We start from the raw sequence: 20955 nt of genomic DNA, 5'->3' as shown, positions 1-20955 counted from the left end.
ATTTCCGCATACAGTAGGGTACATACATTTTATTTAAATACAATTTAAAGTTGTGATAGTTTTTCCTTGAAACTGTTATGGACCTATACCGTTCAAGAATTACAGATTCATTTTAAACTGGGATTTTAAAAGATGCGCAGCTAAGTGTATCATCCTGTTGTTAAATTATCTAGAAGACAAATAAGTTAATAGAAAACATTCTTAATAATGTTGCGAGAGCGATAGAATCATTAGATTTACTTTAAGCTAATTCCAAAACTTAACTTCCAAAACTTAAAACACTATCGCAATATTACTGCTAGCCTACATGACAAGCTAATTTGAAATGGTCACTTTCATAGTGACAACATGTTACTGATACACAGCAGATTTCTAGTAAGGATGCTTAGGTCGCCAAAACACCAGGCTGACTACAGAAAGTTGCCCTGACCGCTGATTTCCACTGGTAGAAAAGTTATGAAGTGTAAGTAGCTATTCAAATCCTATACTTAAGTAAAAAGTAGCAATGCCACACTTCATTACAAGGTAGGTATTTTATATAGTGTACAGTAGTTTATTTTACTGTAGAACATTTTATGGTCATTATAGATTGAAGTTTTATATATAGAGTAGGCCCTATAGCATAAAATGTAAATACTCAAGTAAAGTAGAAGAACATTGGAACTTGGTATTTAGGTACTTGCAGTACTTTAGAAAATGTACTAAATTACTTTCTACTACTGCTGATTTATTTCTTCTTACAAACAGATTTAATATTTCTTTCCCCTTCATGTTTATATAAACTCAGGGTCAGATCTGGACAAACACTGGGCAGTAAGATATTCCCTTAATGACCAGTCCCTTCGGTACACAACTAACTAATGCTATATGTTTCAAATGAATGACAATTGTTAGCAGTGACTGCATTTTTCTAGTTTTGCTGGTGGTTCAGATATTATTTTTAACAATAGATCTCAATTATAGATAAAGTACTGTTTCATGTTTCAAGCAACAAACTTATGGGATTTTCCTGCAGCTGAAAAATGTTCTGAAAAATGACTTATTCATATCAGGGGTTGACCTACATTATTGCATGACATCATGACACTGTGACCCCACCCCAGTCTCTCTTTTTCTCTTTGTAGGATGTTACTTTCCCTCTCTTTCAGATATTGTTGGAATGAAATCCCCATTGCTGTGCCTTTTCCCTCTGTTTAGCTGCCAGCTTGCTTTAAGACTTAGATCTGTAAATGAACCCTTACAGATGTGAGTGAAGTAATAATACCAGATCGCATGTGACTGCTAATTGCAAACATGCTCTGGAGTGGTAGTGTGCAGGGTATGGCTAATTACACTAAACTCCCAGCTATGTTTGGGGAAATAAGGACCAGATTCAGACCATTTAAATGTATAGTAAAGTGGTACAGTGGTTTCAGTATCTGCTGGAGCTGCAGAGCCTCACTTTTAATTATTTTTCCTTTTACAATGAAATAAAAGTAAATCCAGTAAACACAGTTCAGGTGATATGTGCCAAAATTGAGGTGATATGTTCACTTTTTCATAAAAGCAGAAATGGAGCCGTCCGAAAAATTCCTCGTGGCTGCCATTTTACTTTCCGCCACAACATTATAAACTGATCAGATGAATAGTTAATGGTGATGTCAAGTCAAGTTTCATGCTTTTATGAAAAAATGAACATCATTTTGACATATCACCTGGACTAACATGGTATATATGTTGGATGTATGAAGGATTAGGGTACATAATACAGTGTAAATCATGTCTGATACATTCTTAACATAATCAATTATAAATTCAGTTTTACATGCTTGGTTTATTGCTATGTATTTATCAAGACACTATACATTGCAGTGGCCCACTGTGGCTGATATCCCACTGCACCTCCTAGCTCCACATAGAAACTACCTCACCAACTATTTCAGCCTCATACAACTCACTGCCTTTGTTAGGCCCTAGATTAATTCCACATTATTATAGTAGCTATGATTATTATATCTGGAACCAAGTATAATATCATAGTAAATTCCTGATATATTGTATAACAGAGAAATAGAACCGTTTGTAGATGGCCAGCAAATGTATGGGCAACCTGCACTGTGCAAGAAGAGGCCTGGTAGGTACCAGGGATTATAGATATTTATTTAAGGATTGCTTACCTATAATAAGGATTTATTACAATTTTGGTCTTATTTTTGTGGTTTTTTCCAACATTTCGATCAGTTATGATAATATTGTGTACACCAAAGTAATTGCTGAGCTCTGTAACACTTCACTGCAATGAAGTCTTAGCAGTCAAATCATCAGACAGGTTGGAAAAAAGGCAACCGTTTATCCAGATTATCTAAATTACTTCATTTGGAGGTCAAACTGAGATTGAGTGAAATGTTGCTAATCATCCCTCATTGCACTGGAAAACTGTGTTCAACTACAATAAATACAGTAGGTCAAAGTTGAAGCAGGAAGTGGATAGTAAACTGTGATGGACGTTTACAGCAGACAGTTTGGGTATTAATTTTACCATTCACCTTCATTTTGTCTTCCAAAAAAAGATACGTTTGACTAGTTTGACCATTAGTAGGGCCCTGCCGAAATATCTCAAGCAGCGATCAGGCTCATAGGGAGTTAGCAGATCGCAAATATGGGCAGGAGTCTGACCATTCACAGCTTTAAAATCAAGCACTAAAATCTTAAAATCAATTCTAAAACTCACAGGTACCAGTTAAGTGCAGCAAAGATTGGTGTGATGTGGTCGCTTCTCTTAGAACGTGTTAAAAGCCTGGCAGCAGCATTTTGTATAAGTTGCAGTCTTTGGATGTTTTGCCTGCTGATACCAGAATAAAGTATGATGCACTAATCAAGTCTGGAGTAGATAGAAGCAGAGGAAAGGAATGTCCTGATCTTGGTTAAATGTCTCAGTTGGATAAAGCAGGACTGCACCACTTTAGTCACCTGAGCATCAAAAGACAACTCTGACTCAAAAAGTACACCTAGGTTACGGCCTCTTTTTTTTTTATAACATTATTAGATAACGCACCCAAACTAGAGATCGTTCATACTGCTAGTGCTGGGGCCAAAAGGGGTAGTAATAAATATTTCTGATTTGGAGTCATTGAACTGCAGGAAATTTCATCAAATTCTTAATTTCAATGTGAAGGCGCAAAATCCATCTTTAGTCGAACCACTGACAAATCATAGAGGTTCAAGATATTCTGTGGCGTGGGGTCCAAAGTATACACTGCTTCATCTTTAGAGATCATTAGTACAAATCTGATCCATTAACTTGAGTATGAGTGCAATGTTATTATTACTGATAGGAATGATGACCAAAACTACTGAAATAAGATCCAGGTTGTAATAAACTATATTTACCCTTCAAGTCAAAGTCTTTTTCATGGAACCTGAATGTTTTGTTTTAGTGACACCCCTGCATCATTTACAGTTACAGTGACAAATTACATTTCTTTAGAGTAGTTATTACTTTGCCAAGATTTCAGCTAAACATGCAAAAAAGTCAAGAAGATGTATTAAACAGTGATGTTAGCTTTCCTGATTCTTTAGACCCTGGAGACTCTGGACACAGGGAAGCCTTTCCTGCAGTCCTTCTTCATTGACCTAGATGGCAGCATCAAAACCCTTCGTTACTACGCAGGCTGGGCCGACAAGATCCATGGCAAGAGTCTGCCTGTAGGTGAGTGTGTGTGTCATCTTCTTCTAATTGTCAGGAATTCAACAAATGAAACCATCATGGCAAACAAAGATGTGAAAGATCCTGTGTAGTATCAATAAAGGTTTGACCAATGTGATTCTAAGGGAAGGAAAATTAAAAACATCTCACAAACATACAGTATAAGACAGTAAGACAGCAGAGACAACACAAAAAACCTAAAGACATCTGAGAGAAAATAAAAATATATACAGTAAAAAATTTTAAATATTCAGGCACAGTACTGCAGTGTAGGTCACCTAGATTTTAGCAGCACTCAGTGCTCAATTCACAATCACTTGAAGGCTTGACCCTTTGGGTCACAGTTATGTATGTAAAGCGTGAGTGAAATTGAGCCATTATGTGGCCTGTTTAAACAGTTTTATTGTTTAAAATATAAGCATATCTGTTCCATCAGACGGACGACTGAAAAACACAGCTACATTGTCTCTTGTGTTGAGTTATAGTTTGTAATGCACTCAAAATAGTTTCTGTTGCACAATTAAAAAGACTACTGGGTGTAGGGAGATTTTTACACTAATTTGACAATAATTTTAGAGCATAAAATAGGAATTAACCTATGCACACAAGTTAGTAATTTGTGAATTTGTGAATTTCTCCTGAATTTCTTAATTCCTACCATCACAAATTATTGAATTTGTGCTATCACATAAGTTATTGTAACAACAGGAAGTTAAAAGTTGTGTTTCAGGTGACCCAGTAGCTCACCTGGTAGAGCATGTACTATTAAGGATGAGTCCTTACTGCAGCGGCACAGGTTCGATTCCAACCCGGGGCCCTTTGCTGCATGTAATCCTGCCTTTCCTGTCTCTATCTGCAGATCTGCAGCTGTCACTGTCCAATAAAGGCAAAATGCCCCCCCAAAACAAGTCTTTGAAAACAAAAAAGCTGTGTCCAATCTAGTCAGTTGGGGAAGAGCACCCAGAGTGTCAGCAGCAGGGTTTTGGTATTGTCGTGGCTATAATTAAAACTTAATGTATTCATTTATTTATTCTGTTACACATTTGAGAGCATGAATTAATAAGATACAGTATGTGAGCTCCATACAAAATAATGCAAAATGAGTATAATTTGTGGTGCACATGACATGAGTTTCCAGTGTGCACTAGAAACATGGGGGACATTTTTGCCTATATCCCCTCAGGGGCTCCGTAACCAGTGCACCATTGGGAAAAGTTAATTACTAAAGAGCAAGTGACTTGGCCTGGCTCAGGATTGTGCTCAGCCCTGGGTGGTATCTCATCCAGCCTCTTAATACTTCCCCCTCCTGTCAGATCCTACTTTGCATCTCCTCTGCCTCTGCAGGACAGCAGATAGACAAAACACGCTTGCCTTTTCCTCCTGATTAGATCCCAATAGAGTGGTGAGAGACGAAAGGCATGGCAGGACAAAAGGAAGAGGAAGAGGCTGAGATAGTAATCAGTGAGGTGCAACAGTCTGTGAGGATTAACAATCAGTGTTGGCTCAATGCCTCGCCAAGCCGGCAGCCACTCAGCCAGAAATCCCCATTTATACTGGAGCAGTCTCACTACCAGTCATCAAGATGAGACACATAACTGATATGTAGTTTGATATGAAAACTGCACAGTCGTAGGCTACATAAAAAATGCAGACTGGAATTTGAATTTTACAAACTTTAGTGGTAGAACTGCTGTATAAATGGCTCGTTTCATTGGATGCAGATGAAGCCAAAGTAACCATTGTTCTAAAAGTCAGGATAGACTAATCACTGCTGTATAGTGGAAATTTCAATAATGGCCAAATTCTACTCCTTTATTCTAAATTTATAACCCAATCGCCAGAATAAAATGTAGCCATTTTGCATTTCTGCAAACCACAGATACATTGAATCTCTACATTTCAAACGCTGTGATTAAGGTCTGGTTATGTTTAGGCACAAAAACCACTTAGTTAGGCTTAGGAAAAGATCATTATTTAGGTTAAAACCCCCTGTTTTGTCGCCACAAAACCGGCTACAAATGTCCTGATGCCTCCCTAAAAAATACCCACTTTTATGCCACAAAAACTGCTACAAATGTCCTGACACCTTGCTATAAAATATCCACCTTTGTCATCACAAAAATGGCTACAAATGTCCAGTTTTGTCAGGTGAAAAGGGAAGCTAACAGTGATCTACATCACTTTCCATATGATAGGTATAGGTACGATAGGTAGAAATGTTGATATGACATGTATTATACGTATTAAAACGTAGACATTCAACCTATCTGTGGTTTGCAGAAACGTAAAATGGCTACATTTTATTCTGGCAACTGGGCTGAAATTTACTGACTATTTGCTGACTAGTGAATTGTATTTGAAAAATAAGAAAACCCAACAAATGTACGTGGCTTGTGGCCACCACTTCATGCCTACTATACATAAGAAATAAAGATAGCATGACGATAATAAGGATGCTGGACAGGTTTCTCCCTGGTAAAATCAAAATAAGCCTACTTAATGCAATCAAATGTAACACTGAATTTCCAGTGAACACTGTTATTAATAATAACTAAGACTGAGACAAAGACAGAGAGAAACATGGGCAAATAAAACCAAAAGTAACTGCATTGCTAGACACCACTAGCTCAAAAATATTTTCCAGAAGTCAAGTCATTCTTCTTATTTGTCATGTTGACAGTAGCTGAATCACTAGTACTGCAGACATAATTAGTGGTTGTTCGGCTGCTTTCGTTTTCTATTTTTACGAAATTTTCACATAATCTTATCACTCCTGACCTTCCTAGGTCAACTCAACCACATGGTGTGTAGGCTTGCTTACTAGGCTTAGCTAGCCTGCTCACCCTCAAATATCCGTCATGCTATCATCAGGAATAAGTGACAAAGAGTTTAGTTTACAGTAGTTTAGTGTATTTGACATCACGAAATGCAGGACATTAAATTACACACAACTAGAAATTGTGCAAGTCCAAGACTTATAAATAGAGCAAAGATACAGGAGTCCTGGTACATCAGACCACCAAAAAATCAATACAAGAAACACCAACATTATCATCAATAAAACCACTCCAACTAAAAAAATAAATCATAAAAATGACAACTTATTGTGAAAGGTAACTTATTCTAATTCCTGGTGCCACAGAATGTAAAGTTACCCATGTTGGTATTAAACCTCAGCAAGTACAAGTCAACAACACTAGCTTGTGGGCATGAGTTCCCCCAACCCTATGAAGGTAGTCTTTGATATACTCAGGGGGCTTTGTTGTTATAAATATTATGTATCGCATTGAGTTATCATTGTATAGCCTGAGTGCACAACAGTAACCACCCGAGCGTTTGGAATTTCTGTTTGCTAATATGAGCTTTTAGGTTGACTAATGTGTTCAGGGCCAGCAGTCTTAAATGTCCTTTATCAATTGAGCTTCTCTAACCAAAAACCTAGTTCCTGTTGTTCACTTTCTCCAGGGTCTTTAATGCCATGCTCCCTCCACTCAAACTGCCATCTATCTACAGACATCGTAGATAAGTAACAGAAGATTTGGCTGAAAAAAATTCAGACCATACTGGTCGAAGTTGTCGAAGTTTTGATCCAAGTAATAATGTTTTTTTGAAAAGACAACTTAGACCAAAGTCAACTTGTGATGACCATTATTGTGTTCTCATTCTTATACAAAGCCAAAATGGCTGAATCAGCATATACAAATACATTTTTAGCACAAGCAAATTCCACATTATTTACATATAAAATGTAAATATATAATATGAATGTTTAATGTATAACAAAAACGGTAGGGAGCCCAAGACACTTCACTGTGGGACTCCACATGTCAGGTTAGGTTGACTCCTAGATACATTCAACAGTACTGAATGCTTTTTGTGGGCCAATGATTTTGGGAACTTAAGAGAAATTATTCCAGTAGTAAGTAGGTAAAATTAACTCCATCTCAACCAGATGAAATTGTAAAATGCAGCTTATACCTTAATGCATATATATAGGACTTAGGACTACTTTTGATTCTTCACTATTTTTATAGTGTGGTATAGCTACTTTAAGTAAGAGATCTCAATACTTTTTCCACCACTGATTATTTAAACTCAGAAAAAAAATTGCTTTAGCTCTGCCCTTTTTGATACAATTCCATCAGTACAGTGGGATATTCCTGCCTTCAGATGAGCTCTGCCTCTGATTTTGTATATAGAACCTGAAGTGCCAGAGAATACCAGTGCGTGTCAGTTTGTAATGAAGCGCATAGCAAAGCTACAGTAAGCCTGAGGCTGCCCCTCTGATTCTTGTGTTACAGCAGCTCTCCCAACACATTTTGTAAGAGGACTTCCGCGTTGAGTGAATGTAACCTTCAGTAAGCTACGATTGAACATGGACTCACCCAGTGAGTCAAAGATAAAGGCAGCTGGAGATGAGTCCTGTCATGGGGGAGTCTCCCAGTCTGTGATCAGTCACACGGGAAACTGGAGAAGGTCAGGGTGCAGACTGGGAGGCCAGGTTTGGCCACTTATCTGCTGAGCCTCTGACAAGTCCATGTACATTACAACTTATCTCATGTACAGGGAGTGTTGATCTCACTGATAGTGCTGGTGGGACATTCTAAAAGGATTCATGTAAAAACAGCTTAACAATACAACATAAATAGTCCACTTGACATTCAGAAAGTTAAAGAGTACAATGGAACCTAGCAATAATGTAAGGGGAACTTATACATGATATTGATTATCAAAAACCCCAAAATGTGCCTTAATGTAGCACAGTAACTGTTCCTGACTTGAAAAACCTGCCCATCTTTGCTAGTTTTTCTTTATTTCACTTGATTTAGTTTTTAAAAAAAATACACTTACTGTTTTTTCTTCCACGTTTCTTTTAGAGAAGTATTTTCACTCCAACCATCATGTGAAATTTTTAAAGTTGTTCAATTTAAGAAAAGGCTATTAAAGAACCAACAAGTCCTCCAACTTAAATGACAAAATGCCTCATTCGCCCACCAGAACTATACATAGAAGCGTTTTCTGATGTGACAGCTTTACCAGCAGGATGAGATCATTTGTCTGTGCCTTCCAAAACCATTACAAATCATTGTTGACAAATAAATCTGTTTTATGATGTGATAATGCTATTGTTAAGGTTTGGAAGCATCTTGGTTTGGGTTAAAAATACTACTGAATCAAGGTTAGGGGACGTTTGTTGTCACGGTTACAATAATAACAATTGGTTATGGTTCACGGATGAACGTGGTCATGGTTTAAAAAAAACAAAAACAATGTTGGCTGTTGTTTGGAAATAGGAAGAGAGCAGTCTCCCGCGTGAAAGTCTGACGTTTTGTTGACCCATCCACACGCCCACGCAACCACCCCAACCTCCTCCCTACGCAGACTTTGTGGCTCTATAATGATAATGATATCACCTGACTTCCTGCTTTGCTCCCATCACAACTCCTATGGCTGCAAGAGGGCTTTGTCACTAGAACATATGTCGTTTTAAGGGCACCAGCTGAAACGACTGATTCTGTCATTTCTCTTGGGAGAACAGTCTCTAAAAAAACATAACAACCTGAAATCGAGTGTTTGCTGTCCTCGAGTGGTGTAATTTCTTACCTTGCTGCAGTGACATCCCTGTTGGGTTACAGGTGCAACAGATCATACTTCTGACCAAACCCAACTACACCCATCAGTGATGCTGGCTGTGGTCAAAAGTGAAACAGACTTAAAACTTTCAACCAGAAAGGACAGTGAAACACTGCTGTTCAGCCTGGTGCTAAGTCACTGTTTAAACCACAAGAAAGTATTTCCACAAAAAGCACCAGAAATTGCTTGAAATCAAGCAGTTAGCTAAACCCTTGTGTTTCTTTTGCTTCTTGAACACCAAAGACGTAATTTTGTGCAATAGAAAAAAAACATTGTTGTTGTGTTTGCTGCCAGAAGTGAGCATTTGACCATTTCATTTGTGCCCGTTTTATGACCTTAAGAGATTGGGGCAACAGTTTTATTGTCGTTTCTCCACCTACTGAGTCTACATCTTATTAAGTGTATGATCTGAGTCATCAGCACAGGCTGAGGTCACAGCAACAGTGACAGTCACAGTCTGACAAGAACAGAAAGGAGTTACCACTCAAATACAACAGTAGACTTGTGAACAAATGAAAACATCATGATCCGACTTCAAACGCACTGCCAGTCGCTCAAATCGTCATCCTGCCATGAAAGCAAATAATCGCCATTGCTGCTAAAGACTCCATCGCTCACCAGTTGTGTGGGGAAAAAAAATATGCCACCTAATTTTTGCTTTTTCGTGTCAGAATTTTGGTTCGGACCTGGTGTGCAACCCACATTTCTTTGCAGCTTGTTTACAATTTGTAAAGATGTTTTCTCATTATCTCATAGTGTGTTTGTTTGTTTGAAGCTGATTACCTGCGCTGCAATGTTTATTATTTTTTATGAATTTGTTAATTCTATTGACATTGAAATGCTTGTCATTTCCAAAAACAAATGCAGAGTTTTATTATTTCCTCCAGAAATGTGTTATTTGCAGAATGCAAATTCATTAATAAAAAAATAGTACTATTAACATTACTACCACTATGATAATAATAATAATAATAATAATAATAATATACCATAGCTATGTTGATTCTGACCTGTAATATTAGTTATATACCTGTAAAACATGTAATATATTGATCCTGAAAGTTCAGTTTTGACCTTGGATAGATTAGTTTGATTTTTAAAAAACAACTCCAGATCCACTTACTAGCTTTTTCTGTAGGTTTCAACCACGTCTTTTCTCAGTATGGAACTTCAGTTATATGATATGTGATTGTACTTCACTGTTTTAACTTGTAACTAGCTGAACAACTTTCTTGTGCAAACATCCACTTGACCTCAGTTTACCTTGAATGTTTATCGTACCTTAAAGCAATAACAAAATAAACTATGATGAAAATAAATGTAAAAAATGGCAGTGCCTAAATAAAAATCTCCACCTAGAGTACAATGGATCAAACTGATTGTGCTGTTCTGTTTTTTTCTGTTTCAGATGAAAGCTTTGTGTGTTTAACCAAACACGAGCCTATTGGCGTATGTGGAGCCATCATTCCAGTAAGTCCAGAGGGGATCTGGTTTGAATTTCTGAGCAATAATGTATAATAGGAATTCTTATTACTTTTTGTATTACTTTGGCTTGGTGTGAAAAGAACTTCTGCAAAAATTAAACACACACATACACACTGGGGTGCGTAAAGAAAATAAATCCACACATAACGTTGTTTATATACTGTTACAGTGTGTTTGTGTGTGTTGAGAAGATCCAGTAACGGGTAATTCAGGATGTCTGACCATACTGCTGTAATACGATCTGTTCTTAAAGGCAGAACAAGTAGGATTTTTCAGTTGCTGTTTGCAAACACACGTTGGCCCTTCCTCCCCAGCTCAGAATGAGAGAGAGTGAGCTAGATAGTGAATGAAGAGAGAGAGCGACGTTGGCAAAAACAAAGCAGTGAATCAGAGAAATGAAACTTTCTTTCTGATTGTTTCATGGTGTTTACGTTCTAAAGCACAAATAAAATCGCCCACACCTCTGCACAACTCGGAGCCAGGAGCCAGACTGAATGCAGCCGAAACCAGGCTTCATCATGTCCGCTCTGTCGCCTCTCTGCTCTGAGTGTAGCTCAGCCCCGCAGTCTCTACAGATGTAGACACCTCCACACACTTCTAGTGGGTCATAAGTGATGATTGAGAGGGATTATTTTAGGAAAATCCTACTTATTCTGCCTTTAATAAGCATTTTTAAAAACCTGAACATTTCATAATGTCTTATTTATAACTTAAGGATATAGAGTCCAAGACACTGTTTGACTTTGACACTGGAGATAGCTGCTTACATAATGTTTCCTATCAACAGTCAACATTGTTTTGATTTTAACCATGTCTATGATCATTTACTAATCCTAAACAAGTAGTCTTATTTGCCTAAACCTAATCAAACCTTAACCATAGAGGTGGCAGATAAAAAAAAAGGAATAATTTTTCTGACGGTGACAAACAATATATTTTGTGATCCGAGTTTCCCCTTGTTTCCAGTCTTTGAGTTAAGCTAGGCTAAACAAATTCCAGACCTATCTTTATACTGGACTGGTCATTGGAATGTAAGAGCACCCTGAGATGGTGCTCTTACATTCCAATGACCATTGTTCTCCCACTGAATATGCCAAAAAAATGTTTGTCTCTTCCTGGTTTGCTCAACTCTGTGAACTGCATATGATCATAAGAGTCTCTTTCCCTGGCTCAGCCCCCTTATCCCTATTGAAAATATATCACAATCATAGAAATTGCTTTTCTTGCCTTGGGAAGCTTAATCATAATTGACCATGTTTGCAATATGAGGTGTCCTGTCAACAGTTTTACAGGCATCTATAGGGATTTTTGTTTTGCAGTACCACAGTTGGCCACTGGGACAAATTGTCAGCAAGGCCTCAATTAATTAATTCATATACTGGACACACAGAGATAAGATTTATATCAATCTTCTCATCTGACTCTGCATGGGCATAAGTGTATTTCCCAAAATGTCACAGTGTTCCTTTAATGCAGCAAGGGCCTTAAACTTCAGCAGGTTACAGTATTTAAGTGAATGGTTCTATCATTTACACTGCTAATATCTCTGGCTTTCTTGGAACTGTATTCAGGCTTAACTGGAACCACTGAAGACTCAACTTAACTTTCCAGAAAAGTGCTCATCATAATAAATGTGTAGTGCTAGTAAGTCAGCTGCACTCAATTCGAAAGCACTGTCTGAATGTAAGGATGAAATGAAATCCTGGTCTTAATTTTTGCTCTCCCTAAACAAGCTAATACCTTTAGGGCTATTCTTACAAGCTCCAATCCTGTGCTGCTTGGATTTACTTTCACAAATTGGTATATGTATTTTTTTCCTTTTGATAATAACTTCATCAGATTTAGGGTGGGGCAATGTTTGGTGTTTCACCGTATTGTGTTGCACTTTGTTGTAGATCCAGACAGACACATGAGTATAATTTCAACATCCTGATAGAATACAGCCATTCAGTTTTTTTATTTTGAGCATAAGCCTAAACCTCTGATGTTGCTTTGGCAACAAAGGAACAAAATGGCTATTGTTTGACATGGGCGATTATATCATAAAAGTGAAATTTATACTGAAGGACATTGTGTAATTACTTAAAGTACTGCTGGCGCAGACACAGCATGAGTCATTGTCAGAGGAAAACAGGAAACCTTTCTCCTGATTTGTGATCCCAAGATCCCTTAATGGCGCTGAGTGTTTCCAAAGTGTTGTAAAAGTTAACAATGCCTAAACAATAATTATGCAGCGCTCACATATATTGCTGTCTAATTTGGGTTTGAGTGCCCAATTATTTGTCCATTGGTTTCCAACATGGAAAACTGCAACTGGAAAATAAATGACCTCTTTTTCTGAATTTGTTTACTTTGAATCACCTCCAGTCCTGATGACTTAGAGCTTCTTTTATTGTCTTGTATATTCTCTCCAGACCAACATCCAAGTTATAAAGTGGATTTTGTTAACTGGGAAAACCAAAGCACTGATAATGTGTGTGTTGCTTGGATTATTAGCCCCAGTTTGTACCTCTCATGTAGTTGTTATTATTTCCATTGGAAACTGTTGCAGTGATAATTGCAGTTAGAAACAGAAATAAACCAAAAACTTTAATAAACGCGTCAGGTCATTTAAAAAAACAAGATAAAATATGATTTGGGTGTTTTACAATTACACAAAAATAGCAGCTGGAAATTACACTTGTTTATTTCTTTGTTTAGTTATTCCATATAGCCATGGCTGGTTTACCAACCAGACAAAGCAGGCAACTGGTTTGTGGTAATGTGATTATCAATCCATCCATTGATTTTCCATCACTTATCCATGTCCAGGTAGCGGTGGCAGTAGGCTAGGCAAGGTAGACTAGATTGGACATGTAATCACTTCAATGTGTTCGGGGTCTGCCCCGGGGTCTCTTCCCAGTTAGAAATGGCCAGAAAACCTGTAAAGGAAGGTGTCCAAGAGGTGTCCTTATCAGATGGCCGAATCACCTCAGGTGGTTTCTCTCAGCGGGCCTCATTCACAAACAGTGCGTAGAATATGCACAAATCTGTGCTTAGACCATACGAACTGTTGGGACCACTGGCACTTCACAGATGAATTTGTTCATTTGTGGGACTTTAACTGAACTTTTATTATGAGACCGCATGCTCTTTTGTTCTGTAAACAAAAGAAAGCCATAGAACTCAGTTTCCCACAATCCTCCAGACTTCACACCTGTGAAGTCACCCAGGCTCCAACTACCATTGGTCAGTCTGATTTGGTAAATCAACTGATTTGGCTATCATTTCTATATTTTCTTACTTGACTTTGCGAACAAATTTAGAACTGCCTCAGGCCATGCATACACACAAATGATAAAGGCCCGGTTGTCTTAGTTAAAAGGTGTTGTGTGTTTATATTTTCTAAATGCACAGCATATTAAAAACTGCATTCATTAAAAAAAGCTTTATTAGGAAACAATATTTTAAACCGTTAATTTTCTAATGCATTGGCGAAATGTATTAAAGGACCATGAAATTGACAACCATTAATCCTCATGAATTATTGTCATAATTAAAATATTCAACTAGAAAAACTAGTAGTGTCCCAGTCCTTGCTTACAATGCGTTAAATTGCAGTTATATCTATGGATAATGCACATATAGGGTCACAAAATGTAACATTCTGATTAATAGCAGATGGGTTGTGGGTGGGTGAAATAGGGTGAAGTGTCTCCCGGGGCTGTTTTTTTTTTTCAATTTTGTAGGGGGCGCTATGGAGCCATTTTGCCACGCCCATTCCCAAGACCCATAAAATACAAGTCCTCACAGTGATCACAGCAAGGATGCCAACTGTTGGATGCAGCTCTGACTTGTGATGTGTTTTAGTCACTGCACGTAGGGTTAAATGTTGCTTCCTGTGTCCACTATGTGGCGCTACACAACACACTTTATGCGCCACGTTGAAGGATATCATGCGTAGACCACACCACGAAAGTTTTGTGCAAATTGGATCATCTTTGTCATGGAAGGCTTACTTCCTGTTGCCACTGGGTGGCGCTATGACTTTACTTCATTATTGTCCTCTTACCAAACGTGAAATTAGAGGCAGATTGGACGGTGTAAACTGAAGTTACAGCAACTTCCTGTTTAAATATTACTTTCTGTGTCCTCTATGTGGTGCTAGAGAACACACACAAATTACGCTTGCTGGATATCATGTGTAGATGACACCATAGAAATTTGATGTAAATTGGATGATGTTTGACACAGAAGGCTGACTTCCTGTTGCCAGTAGGTGACAATAACTGAATATTGTCATATAGATGTGTTCAGGGAGGGGACTCTTATCATACATGTGAAGTTTGGTTAAGATGGGACCATGTACAGTAAAGTTACAACCAGTTCCTGTTTCATGGCGAAACATTGAAAATTGACGCCCTTTAACAGCCACATCGGTTGACAAAAACTCAACCTTTTAATAACTTGTCATCTGCAATCTGTTTTATTTATGCTGACTAGGTTGGAAGTTGATCAGATTAACAGTCTAGGGCGAGTTTGTTAAAATATAACCCCTATAAATCGTAAAAAACATGAAAATGATTTCAAAATGGCTGACTTCCTGCTGGGTTTAGGTCATGTCACTAGGAGACTTTTTTGTTAGTCTTGGCATCTTACATGTGCCTCCCAAATTTGGTACATGTGGGTGAAACCGCAAGGAGGGGCTGAATGTGTGAAGGCTGACTTCCTGTTGTCAGTAGGTGGCGCTATGACTATGACTCAGTTTGGGGATGTACATGTGTTCAGGCCTGGACTCTTATCCAGCATGTCAAATTTGGAGCAGCTGGGACCATGTAAAGTAATGTTACAACAGCTTTCTGTGACATGGAAAAGCATCAAAATTAGCTGCGCCCCCACACTAGGCCTTTCGATGAAAACTCACAATCTTTACATTGAAGCATTACCAAGGTCTTAAGTCCATTTCTGACGACATTTGAAGTGGATGTACTTAACCTGTTGGCTGGAGTAAATCAATGCGTAAAATATGCCATTTCCTGTTGCCGGTAGGTGGCGCTGTGACAATAACTGAATTTTGTCATATAGATGTGTTCAGGGCAGGACCCTTATCATACATATGAAGTTTGGTTGTGATTGGACCATATACAGTCATGTTACAAACCACTTCCTGTTTCATGGCGAAACAACATGTCGAAATTTGCCGCCTCATAACAGCCACACCGCTCGACAAAATTCAAGCTTTAAGCAACTTTTCATCGTGAAGGTCTTTTAAATATGTCTTCTCTGGAGAATTTCCTCTGTCCTGTCAAGTTTATAACTACAGTTTTTAGTTTCCCACGATATTTGCTGTGTATTGGGCGCATGGAAACGTTTAAAGTTACTGACAGCAGCCTCTCTAATCATTAAAGTAAATTGTTAAAGAAAACACTCACACATCAATACAACACACTATAAAGAAATCACCTGGAAAGCTTGCGCTGCTCAACATTATTTTAAAAGCAATATAGCCTACAGGAACTGGTAGAGGTGGAGTGAAATGTCCATGCGGATGTCTCGGAGAAGATAGTTTGTTCTGGTGGGTGGCGGGTGGATGATTTATGTATACAAGCGGATTCAGGTGACTTCAGAGCCAATCCGCCCATCACTATGGCCTATAATGTGCCTTTTCTGGCTTCCACCTCGGACACTATTGTTTCAATTTCTTCAGTAGTGAAATTCTTTTACTTTTTTGCTATCCTCTAGGCAAATGTATTTCCTTATAGAGAAATGGAGGCGCGGCAGTATGCTGGTTGCAAATAGTGGGCACATGCCTATCAATTTAGAATGATTCAACTGGTACATTGAGAGTTTTGCCTTCAGGCTTAGCTCCCTTGCCACCTCCACAGTCTGGTTCAATCCTTGCATCACTGTGGACTCTAGGGTATGTTTGAAACTAACTAGTTTGTATGATGTGTTGTTTGACCACATCTGAAGTCAAGTGTTAATAGCTGTTCGAAACAGTCACACTTGAAGGCAGGACAAATAGCATCTCATCATAGAGAGAAGCGAGATGCAATAATTGTTCAAATGAGAAAAATGGCACACACTGTGAGACAGTCTCTCCTCAAACACATTCATGGTGTTGCACTTTGATGTGCACACAAAATGTAATGAAAGTATTTGTGTGAAGAATGAAAAAAGAGAGCTTGAGAAAAAAGTTTAATAGTAGTGTCACATCTCCACACACCTGGCCAAATGCTGCCTGAAGTGGGCTTAAATCTCAGTCAGTTTTGGAAAGTTACAAAAGTTGCAGCCCCCAGAATTTTGACTTCGGAAAGGTCTGGGAGGAGGGGTAATGAGAAAGTATACTGACACATTTACCCTCGCTGGTGAACAAGACCCCAAAGTACTTAAACTTTGCCACTATGGGCAGTAATTGTAACTTTAGGAAAACAGGAATGTCTACAACTAATGCACAATATTAACACATAACAAGGACCCTAAGGTGCTTGCCGCTTCATTACCTGATCTTGAGTTCCTATCTTGAAGAGTGGCCCTATGTTCAAATCTAGTTTTAAAAGTTTCAGTAAAACCCTCAGTAAAACTTGGATTGTGGTCTAACTGTGCCATTTATTTGCGATAGCATGCTTTAATCTAACTTGTGCAGTTACATATTGAAAGCAGTCAGCTAACGTGTTCTTTCTGTCTGTGCTAGTGGAACTTTCCTCTGCTGATGTTCATGTGGAAGATAGCGCCGGCCCTGAGCTGTGGAAACACTGTGGTCATCAAGCCAGCAGAGCAGACCCCCCTTACGGCCCTCCACGTTGGATCGCTTATCAAAGAGGTCTGATGTTAGGCTCAACATGTACAGTGGGATTGATCCAAGCTGTGGGCTGAAAGAGGTTTAGACTTTAAACCTCTGACAGTCCTCTTATTGAACAGATTCTGGGCCTGTATTCTTATAAAACATCCTGTTTCTAATGTGATTGATGGAGTACTCTACTTCTATTATGTTTTGGTGGTGACTTTTCCTAGCAGGGGAGAAAATCAGGACATGAACACTTCAACTGTGGTTTCCAAAGTGTGGTTCGGAGACTCCCAAAGGTCCTTGTCCTTCATTAGACATAATCGCAGCTTAAGAAATGTCTAATGTTGTATTTGTAGGTTTCATTGTCACTGTGATCTGCTAACAACTTCAGAATAATAGACTTCATCTGCTAACATTCAGAAGTAAATCAACAACAGCATTCGTTCCATATGGGAAAAAAGACTTTACACAACAAGTGTACATTTTTTACATTTCTTTCATCCATAAAATTTGTTATGCACATAAAACTTGCACATTTAGTCTGAATAGATTATTTTCTTTTTTTTTCATTTCTTGCAAAACAAAAAGAACCAGGCCTTAACTGTTAGTTAAGTCTAAGTTATATTTTCTATAAATTTTATTTTCTTACATAAACATCTATCTAAATGCTCTTTCAAAGCCTTCTCCACATTTGGGTGTGAAAATACTGAATCCTTTATAATCTTTCTAGTATTCCGACTACTCAAAGCGCTTCACACACTACATATCACATTCATACTCTGATGGCATTCACACATCTGTTGAATCCATTTTATGGATGAAAGAAGACATATAGCACAGCCCTCAGGAGCAATTTGGGGTTCAATGTCTTGCCCAAGGACACTTTGACATGTGGGCTGGGGAAAGACAGGTCAAGACAGGTTTGAACCGCTGACCTTCCTATTAGTGGACGACCTCCTCACCCACCAAGCCACCGCTGCCCCTAAACATTCGTTGGTGGAATGTTACTAAGTACATTTACTCAAGTACTATACTTAAGTACAAATTTGAGGGACTTTTTTACTTTTGTATTTTCTTTTCATACTACCTTATACTTCTACTCTACTACATTTCAGAGGAAAATGTTTTTGACTTCACTACTTTTATTTTACAGCTACAGTTACTAGTTATATGCTCTTGATATGTTTTGCATCTAAAACATATGAAGAGCTAATAAAATATGATGCGTGGTTATGGATGAAACTACCCAACACTTATACAAGTAGAGCTGAAACGATTGGTCAATAAGTCGATTGACAGGAAATTCTGATTTTCGTTGGACAAAACGGAGCATTGTGAAGGTGTCACTTTGAGTAGTTGTGACAGCATTTCTCACTAATTTCTAAATTTTTTCAAACCAATAAATCGAGAATATAATCAGGAGATTAATCCACAATGAAGATAATCATTAGTTGCAGCCCTATAAAATAGTTTAAAAAAATAGCTCCACCTCAACCAACTACAACAGTAATATGCTGCTTTTACATTAGAGTAATAATAATAATAATGAGTCATAATAATCTAATTATATATTATATGATAGTATAACACTAACAGGGGCCATTTTTCTGTACTGAGTACTTTCACTTTTAATCATTTAAGTACATTTTCTTGATTATACTTACATACTTTTACTTTACAAGTTTTAGTTGTAGAATGTTAACTCCCTCCATAAGTCCCTGAAATTCCCAAATTTCTTGAAAAAAAATAGTAAGATATGACCTCAGTGTCATCAATGATAGCTACAGCCCTGGTCATTTGTTGATACAGAGTGGTACTAATATAGAATATCAATATGTGACAATATTTATACATTAGAACTGTGAAACACAGTAACATGTCATGTAATAATCATATAGAAATATGATAAAAGAAATACTGAATTATCACCCAGTCCTACCCTGAACTAGACAAATGAGGAAAAGGATGACCTGCGCTCCAAATCCATAAAGAGGGTTATATGGCATCACAGGCTGTTATGGGGTCAAATATCTTTTGACCTCATATGTGGGGTCTGTTGCTGTTGGTGCTGGTGCATCAAATGGATGGTGATGCCCTGCACTAACATGCTCTCTGGGTTGCCATCTCAGGCGGGGTTCCCTCCTGGAGTTGTGAACATCGTTCCAGGGTTTGGTCTCACAGCAGGAGCAGCCATTGCCAGCCACATGGACATCAACAAAGTGGCCTTCACTGGCTCTACAGAGGTATGTGAGTGTATGACAATGCACTTCTGCTGCATAATCATCATTTTGACAAATTAATTAAAGATAAATACTCTCAAACATTGGTTTTGATATAGAATCTAGCAGTGGTACAGTGCTGCTTTCAATGAGATCAGACCTTTTTTCATTTCACCTAGAGTCCTAATGTAGAGGTGATTCTGATGAATTCTAGAACTAAAGCAATGCAGATGTTGGTATAATAAGAAAATACAGAAGAAAATATAGAAGACAAAGTAAATATTTGGCTTGTGCTACTATATGTGATGAAACTATTCCTAGTTGGTTGTCTTGGTGAGTTATAACTTAAACGAGTCAGGAAGCCGACCGCATAAGATTGTTTTTAATGCTAATAAACATTACAAGAAATGTTTGTCCCTTGTCCTAATATTGATACTAGCAGCACTGATACTTCCTTGCTTTGTGAATGAAGCTGTACACAAGTTGAAGTAGCCGTGGTGTCTGTGTTTGACCATTCAGCGATGGGCAGCCCTGCAGACTCCGAAAGTGCTACCCCTTGAGCAGGGACTTTTTTATACCTGGAACTATTATACAGGAACTGAATTTAGTCCCTAGTTCCTCCGACTGACACATCAGTAAAGTTCCTCTAAAGTTTCTTGGTCCCTTGCACAGTTCCAACAGTGGAAAAGCCATATTGCATGCAAACTACAATCAAAACTACACTTTATACTCCATGTATACTCCAGATTATGGTAAAGGTTACTTTTTAGAGTTGTAACTGGTTCAATTTTAGCACATAGAAATCTGATTTGCCATCATGCCATTACTGTTAACACAGTGATAAAGTGTATATTGTATAAATACACAGCAAAAATGCAATTCTTAAATTCGAGGGGGGGGGACTCGAGAAAAAATAAATAAAATGAAGTAGCTTTTAAACAGTCTTCACTAAAAGTTGTTATGCAACTAACTTTTTATTCTTAATTTAAGAAATTATGATTATTCAACCAAAGATTTTTTTAATCTGGAGAAATCTGTTTACCAATGTAAAGGCTGTTTCAATTCTTAAATATTCTCAGTGATTTCGTCACTTTCAGACACCGGCCCTAACACTCACATCTGAAGACGTTTTTTGTTCTGATACTAGGTATATGTAAAGGAGTTCT

The 20955-nt window shown here is 37.9% G+C and overlaps 1 protein-coding gene across 2 annotated transcripts in view; it reads left to right on the top strand.

Annotated features, from left to right (window-relative positions):
- aldh1a3 (aldehyde dehydrogenase 1 family, member A3) overlaps positions 1-20955 on the top strand; it is a 51351-nt gene that overhangs the window by 1187 nt on the left and 29209 nt on the right. For both annotated transcript variants that reach the window (XM_044189517.1, XM_044189524.1), the window contains exons 4-7: positions 3559-3688; positions 10728-10789; positions 17478-17606; positions 19700-19813. In XM_044189517.1, the coding sequence (XP_044045452.1) occupies positions 3559-3688; positions 10728-10789; positions 17478-17606; positions 19700-19813 (435 nt within the window). The remainder of the gene's footprint in view (positions 1-3558; positions 3689-10727; positions 10790-17477; positions 17607-19699; positions 19814-20955) is intronic.

Source organism: Siniperca chuatsi, linkage group LG1 (assembly GCF_020085105.1).
Source record: "Siniperca chuatsi isolate FFG_IHB_CAS linkage group LG1, ASM2008510v1, whole genome shotgun sequence".
NCBI classification, from domain to species: Eukaryota; Metazoa; Chordata; class Actinopteri; order Centrarchiformes; family Sinipercidae; genus Siniperca; species Siniperca chuatsi.
This window is presented reverse-complemented; position numbering and strand designations above follow the sequence as displayed.